Here is a 7,745-nt window from a genome sequence, read left to right as displayed (position 1 = left end):
GATGGTTGTGAGCCACCATGTGGTTGCTGGGATTTGAACTCTGGACCTTTGGAAGAGCAGTCGGGTGCTCTTACCCACTGAGCCATCTCACCAGCCCGGTGGTTGTTTTTGAGATAGGATTTCTCTCAATATAGCTCTAGCTGTCCTGGAACTCACTAAGTAGACCAGGTCTTGAACTCACAGGGATCTGCCTGCCTCTGCCTCCCAATCCCTCTGCCTCTCAGGCGCCGAGTCTAAAGGTGTGCGCTGCTACCTATGGCAAGATAATGATCTTTAAGGAGGAAAGGTTAATTTGGCTCAGTTTCAGTCCATGTAGTTTCTTAGCCCTGTTTCCGGTGAGCCTGGGGCAACAGGAATTCATAGCAGAACAAACAGCAGAAGAGCCTGTTAACTTCGTGGTGGCTAGGGGAGAGATGCAAAGAGGGAGAGAAGCAGGCAGCTCCCAGCCAGCTGCCCAACCAGTCAGGGTTCTGATATGTTATTAGGGTCATATTTCCAGAGACTTACCTTGTGTCCAACAAATACAGGTTCTAATACTTTCAATAGCACTGTGGTCTGGGAGCCAAACCTGCCTTTGCGGGACATTCCAAGTGTGAACAATGACCCTCTCCAACAGGGGCATCAAGTAGACAGCTTTCTTTTTCTTTTTTCTTTTTTCTTTCCTTTCTTCCTTCTTTCTTTCTTTTATTTATTTTTTTAATTTTTTGAGCCAGGGTTTCTCTGTGTAAGCCTGGCTGTTCTAGAACTTGCTTTGTAGACCAGGCTTCCCTGGAATTCACAGAGATAAGCCTGCCTCGAGTGGTGAAATTAACTAGCTGACTAGTTGATAGCATCCTTAAGAGAGACCCTGAAATTGGTATGGCAATGCTAGCCTGGGGCAAGTTTAAGGTTAACCTAAACTATGTAGCTAGTTCAAGACCAGCCTGGGCTACTTAGGGGCCCTGGCATTGATTCATTATATCTGCCTTATGGGTTTGAGTGTATCCCTGGTAAGAAACGTGTGTTTCTCATCTGTCAAGCCTCTCCTTGGTGGATACTAATCTACCATCAGAAGTGGAGCCGGAGCTGCGCAGTTTCATTGCTAAGCGTCTTTCCAAGGGCGCGGTCTTTGAAGGGCTGGGTAATGTTGCATCTGTAGAGCTGAGGTAAGTATAAAATATGCTGTCTCCTGTGTTTTTATTTCTGAGCTAAACATGAGAGGTGTGGAGAAACTGGAAGAGATCTAGACCTTCAGAAAATGTCTTTGTTTTCTGTTCTCTGGCACCTCCTGCCCTTCCACTCCCAGCCAGAGCACTGAATCTTACACATAAGTGTTATGAAATTAGATTGAGTGAGATTCTGGCCCCTGAGTGTACTTTAGTCTACTTTATACTTACACAGAAGGAGCTCGAGCTGGAGAGGTAGCCTTGATGGAGAGCATCTCCTGGTGGGTGCAAAGCCCTCTGTTCTTACCAAAGTGGAAAGCGTATGCCCATGATTTATAACGTGCTTTCACAAATGCTGATGTAGTTCTTCTTACAAAAGGAGATGGGCAGTTATCTTAATTTCTAGAGCAGAAGTAAACACAGAGAAGTGAACTTGGAAGCCCAAGGTCACAGGGAAGTCAGGCTTAGTCTTGCCATTATACTCCTTCAGATACAGCATTTGTTTAAGTATAGGTTCCCTTGGAGGTATATACCTCTGACCCGAGGAGAAAGCTGCTAGGTAAACCTGGCACATCCAAGACACGTGAAGGTTAAAAGAGGGGGAGCATGCTTATTTCCATATAAACATGGATATTCTATGAACAAAGTTGAAATTTGTGTAGATTTTTCTTTAAACAATTAAAAAATATTTTATGTATGGGTGTTTGCCTGCATGAACGTCTGTGCACAAGGTGTGTGCCTATTGTCTGCAGAGACCAGAAGAGGATGTCAGGATCCCCAAGAATTGGAGATACTGATGGTTGTGAGCCACCACGTGCTGTAACCCCAAACCGGGGTCTTTTAGAAGAGTACCCAGTGCTCTTTTAACTACCACGCCATCTCCCAGCCCCCTGGATTTATCACATAAGACAGTGGGACTCGGTGAACCTCTTGTTAGAGGCTGGCTGGTTTGTTTTTATGAGGCAGTGTCTCACCATGTAACCCTGACTGGTCTGGAACTCACCATGTAGACCAGGTTGTTCTTGAACTCACAAAGATCTACCTGTGTCTACCTCTTAGGACTGGGGTTGGTGCACATCACCATGACTGATCTGTAGGCTGCTTCATTAAACCTCACCTGGGTCATGCTCCTTCTGCTGACATGAGTCCGAGGAGAGGGTTGGGGAGCTCTGCATGAGGGGTGATCTGAAAGTGGTACCAGATCAAGACCTGGTTCAGAGGTTAGGTGTGCAGTGAGGAGCGTGAGTACCCAGGTACTGCACTTTACTTTTTCCTTTCTTTTCTAGAATTGCAGGTTACCGAGTTGGTTGTTATTACTGCCTTTTCCAACAGGAAAAGCTGCTTCCTGAGACAGCAGCAATGGAATCTGAGCACAACCCTTCTCAATGTGTGGTCTGCTTCCTAGGAGGCTCTGAAAAAGGACTGGAGCTATATCCTTCCTGTGGGATTCGAGGTTTCAGGCGGGAGGGCACCTGGGCAAGGAGCAAGTGGCCTTTACCCTTAAGGGCATATTGAAATGTCATTTGTGACCATTTGCATAGGCTGTGTGTGTGTGTGTGTGTGTGTGTGTGTGTGCGCGCGCGTGTGCGTGTGTGCGTGCGCGCACATAAGAGAGGGACAGACAGACAGGGTCTCCCTTTGTAGTCCTGGCATGGAACTTATTATGTAGACCAGGCTGGCCTCAAACTTTCAGTGATCCACCACCTCTGACGCTGAGTGCTAGAATTAAGGGCACATGGCACTACACTCAGGTGAGACGTGGTGTTTCTGGCTGGGAGGTAAAATATTGATGGATCATCCTGTGTCTCTTCCTTAAGAACATACTTTCAGGCTTGAATTGGACAAGTATATTCAAGGGCTGAAGAATAACATGAATTGTGAGGTAAGGGGTCTGACTTGAGCTTTGTAAGACTGGAGTGATGAACATGAACATGTCATGACTGTACTAGTCTGGTCGCTTGGTAGCCACCGACACTTGACTTCTAAATTCCTCACCTTGTGGGCAGTAGATCAGTGCTGTGTGACACAGGCAGGGAATGCAGCTGTGTTATAGCACTGAAGGTTTCGTGATTCTACTTTTGATGTTGCACCAATGAAAACTTACTAAATCCAATTGAGGAAATCCACACCTGACATCCCTGTGCTTGGGAGGCAGAGTTTGAGGCTAGACTAGTTCACATAGCTAATCCCAAACCTACCAGAGCTACATAGTGGACCCCATCACAAAAGCAAAACAAGACGCTGGGGAGATGGCTCAGTGGTCAGAGCATTGACTTCTTCCAGAGGACTCAGGTTCAATTCCCAGCACTTACATGGCAGCTTACAACCATCTATAGCTCCAGTTCCAGGGCATCTAACATCTTCTTACCTCTTTGAGTACCAGGTATACAAGTGGTAGACAGACATGGAGGCAAAATACCCATAAAATTAAAATTTAAAAAAAAAAAAAAGACAGCTGGTGAGATGGCTCAAAAGTAAATGTGCCTGCCACCAAGTCTGACTGGCTTGAGTTGGACACCCAGGACTCACATTGTGGAAAGAGAGAACTGACTTACATGGTGTCTTAGTCAGGGTTTCTATTCCTGCACAAACATCATGACCAAGAAGCAAGTTGGGGAGGAAAGGGTTTATTCAGCATGCACATCCATACTGCTGTTCATCACCAAAGGAAGTCAGGACTGGAACTCAAGCAGGTCAGGAAGCAGGAGCTGATGCAGAGGCCATGGAGGGATGTTCCTTACTGGCTTGCTCAGCTTGCTTTCTTGTAGAACCCAGGATTACCAGCCCAGGGATAGCACCATCCACAATGGGCCCTCCCCCTTGATCACTAATTGAGAAAATGCCTTACAGCTGGATCTCATGGAGACATTTTCTCAACCGAAGCTCCTTTCTCTGTGATAACTCCAGCTGTGTCAAGTTGATACACAAAACCAGCCAGTACACATGGGTTGTTTCTCTGACATCTAGGGCAGATGCGTGCACACACACAGAGAAATAAAATGAAAAGAGAAAGACAAATCTATGTAAAATTCAGTGGCGGTTAGTAACATACCTGGTGGGGAAGGTATCTTTTATCTTTATCTGATTTCTAGGCACATAGGATTCATATTTTGGATAGCACCAGTGGTCCATTAGAGATGTGCTATGCCATAGTCTATGGATATCAAGTTTTAGAAACATTTCATTTCATTATTTTATGAATTGGTTATGTCTATATTGAGTAATTTATCTAAACCTGTCAAAACTATGTTTCCAAGCCAGGTTTGCTGCTGCGTGTCTACACTTCCAGTACTGGGAAGGGTGGAAAACAGAAAAATCAGGAGGCTAGCCTCAGCTACAGAGAATTTGACACCCACCTGATTTCTGTAAGATGCTGTCTAAAAAGCTACTTTTGTTAGACGGTGGGAACACAAGCATTTAATTCCAGCATAGCAGTCAAATCTCTGAGTTCTAGGCCAGCCTGATCTGCAGAGTGAGTTTCAGGGCATCCAAGGCTACACAGAGAAATTCTGTCTTGAAAAAACAAAACAAAACAAAATAAAAATGTCAACCCTCCCCCACTTCCACATCCCCACCTCCAAAAGAAAGTAGTATGGCCAGGCACATTGGCACATATCTATAATCTTAGTATCTAGGAGGCTTAGGATTTTAAGGTCAAGAGGGCATCGGCATCAGATCCCATTACTTATGGTTGTAAGCCACCATGTGGTTGCTGGGATTTGAACTCAGGACCTTCGGAAGAGCAGACAGTGCTCTTTTGGTTTTTTATTGTTGTTGTTGGTGGTGGTTTTGTTTTGTTTTTTGTTTTTTAAAAAAGATTTATTTATTATATGTAAGTACACTGTAGCTGTCTTCAGACACATCGGAGGAGGGCATCAGATATGTGAGCCACCATGTGGTTACTGGAATTGAACTCAGGACCTCTGAAAGAGCAGTCAGTGTTCTTAACGGCTGAGCCATTTCACCAGCCTCCTAGTTTTTGTTTTCTAATTATTAGGAGTATATTGAAAGGAATGGAGACATGGATCATTAGTTACGAACACTTACTGCTTTTCCAGAGGGCCAGCATTCAGTTCTAAGTACCCATGTCTAGTGGTTCACAATCACCAATAACTTCAGTTCCAGAGAATTCAACACCTCCTTCTAGACTCCAGGAGGCATCCACAGGAATACAATTATGTACATACAAATAAAAATAAAAATTTTAAAATTGTTTTGAAGAGGGGCCTAAGAAGGAGGGAGGCTTAGTATGTAAAGGGCTTACAATGCAAGCATGAGGGCCTGAGTTTGAACTCCCATCATCCACGTAAAAATCTGGGTGTGGGGCTGGTGAGGTGGCTCAGTGGTTAAGAGCGCCAACTGATCTTCCGAAGGTCCCCAGTTCAAATCCCAGAAACTACATGGTGGCTCACAACTATTGTAACAAAATCTGATGCCCTCTTCTGGAGTGTCTGAGGACAGCTACAGTGTACTTACATATAATAAATAAATAAATCTTTAAAAAAAAAAATCAGGGTGTGGTGACAGGCATCTGTTATACTAGAGTTGAAGTGGTGGAGACAGGCAGTTCTCTGTACCTTGCTGGCCAGCCAGCCCAGCCAAAGCAGTGAGCTCCAGGCTCAGTGAGACACCCTTACTCAAGAAAGTAAGATGGAGAAGTTGGAGAGATGGTGCCTACCACCAGGACTGAGGACCTAAATTCAATCTCCTGCACCACATGGTTGAAAGCCAAAATTGACTTCTGCAAGTTATCCTTTGTTCTAAACACAGACATCATGACATAAACTTGTCCACCACCACTCCAAAAATGTAATTTAAAAATAAGGTAGAGAGCAATTGAGGAAGACACCTGATGTCAACCATTAGCTTACACAGACACCATACACACAAAGAAAGTATACTGAAGAAAAAAGTCTAGTAAGTTAAAGGCTTTTATGATACTAAAACAAATGATATTCTCTCTTGATGCAGGAAAGGAGTCTGGGGAATGATGTAAAGTCCTATCTGAATAGCTGGTATGAGGATGTGGTGTGTCCCATCCAAAGGGTGGTTCTCCTCTTTCAGGAGAAACTGACCTTTCTGCTCCATGCTGTAAGTATTGCTCATGAACGAGTATTCCCAGTTAGAGGCTCCTCAGCAGACCTTGGTGATTAGAAACACACTCATCTTCTCTAAACATTACTTTTCCCTTCCTGTAAATTTCTTCAGACTATGCTTGCTGTTTAGACCACATCTTACTGACTCTCATCTGAAAGTCTTATTATTAAGGTAGGGTTGAATTGTAAATCTCAGCAGGATCTTTCCACTGAAACATGTGCTTTCGAGCCAGTTGTGCTGGTGCATGTCCGCACTCCCAGCACTGGGGAGGTAGAAGCAGAGTCAGGAGGTTAGGACCATCCTCAGCTACACAGAGCATTTGGCACCTACCTGATTTATGTAAGAACCTGTCCCATTACATGTCAGCTGGGTTACATTAAAAAAATAATAATCTCTTCTTTCTAGCCACTTTTAAAAATAGGTCTTCACCAGGCAGTGGAGGTGCACATCTTTGATCCAGCACTTGAGAGGCAGAGGCAGGCAGATCTCTGAGTTTGAGGACAGCCTGGTCTACAGAGTGAGGTCCAGGACAGCCAGGGCTACACAGAGAAACCCTGTCTCAAAAAAACCATGAGAAAAAAAGGGGGGTGGGGGAGGAAGATAGGACCTCACTATATAGTCTAGAATTGCTTAACTTTTTTTTAAAGACTTAAGACTTAAATTACTCGTGTGTGTGTGTGTGTGTGTGTGTGTGTGAGAGAGAGAGAGAGAGAGAGACCTTGTTCTGTGTGGTGTACTACAGGCTGGTGGCCCTGGAGCTTTCTGCTGTTTGTGTCATCTCTATTTCCCATGTCACTGTAGGAGTGTAGGGGTTATAGTGCATACCCCCATTCTGACTTCTTACGTGGGTTCCAGGATCGCACTCAGGCTGTCTGGCTTCCTCTGTGGGTTGTGGGATCACACTCTGGTTATCTGGCTTGAAGAGCGAGCACTGGCACCCACTGAGTCTTTTTCCTATCCCCGATCCCAAACTTGCAGTTCTACCTTCCTCAGCTTCTTGAGTGCCAAGACTGTAGCCTGTCCAACCACACTTGTCTGAAATAAAGGGAAATAGGTGCAATTTCCAGAATATTTGAAAATGAAAACCAATCAAACAAAAAACAAAGTAATTTTAACTATATGAAACTGTTTAGGGCCCATACAAGCCTGATGGCCCTAGTTCAATCTCCAGATTCCACAAGGTGGCAGGAGAGAACCAAATCCCAGAATTGTCCTGACTTCCACATATATACTCTTTGAGACATTTACACACACATACACACATGTATGTACATGTATATACACACACACACACACACTAGATTTGGGGGACAGTGTATTTGCTGCCAAACTTGACCACCTAAGTTCAAACCCTGCAAGTTGACCTCTGACCTCCACACAAAAGCATGTGGAGCCGGGCATGGTGGCGCACGCCTTTAATCCCAGCACTCGGGAGGCAGAGGCAGGCGGATTTCTGAGTTCGAGGCCAGCCTGGTCTACAAAAGTGAGTTCCAGGACAGCCAG

General features: G+C 44.8%; 1 protein-coding gene across 1 annotated transcript in view; it reads left to right on the top strand.

Annotated features, from left to right (window-relative positions):
• Positions 1 to 7,745, top strand: part of C11H17orf75 (chromosome 11 C17orf75 homolog) — a 17,679-nt gene that overhangs the window by 1,622 nt on the left and 8,312 nt on the right. Inside the window, exons 3-7 of the mRNA XM_029483547.1 lie at positions 1,020 to 1,145; positions 2,432 to 2,575; positions 2,970 to 3,027; positions 6,117 to 6,291; positions 7,044 to 7,047. Coding sequence (XP_029339407.1) covers positions 1,020 to 1,145; positions 2,432 to 2,575; positions 2,970 to 3,027; positions 6,117 to 6,291; positions 7,044 to 7,047 — 507 coding nt within the window. The remainder of the gene's footprint in view (positions 1 to 1,019; positions 1,146 to 2,431; positions 2,576 to 2,969; positions 3,028 to 6,116; positions 6,292 to 7,043; positions 7,048 to 7,745) is intronic.

Source organism: Mus caroli, chromosome 11 (assembly GCF_900094665.2).
Source record: "Mus caroli chromosome 11, CAROLI_EIJ_v1.1, whole genome shotgun sequence".
Lineage (NCBI taxonomy): Eukaryota > Metazoa > Chordata > Mammalia > Rodentia > Muridae > Mus > Mus caroli.
The sequence above is the reverse complement of the archived record's forward strand: the minus strand, read 5'-3'. Positions and strand labels throughout refer to the sequence as shown.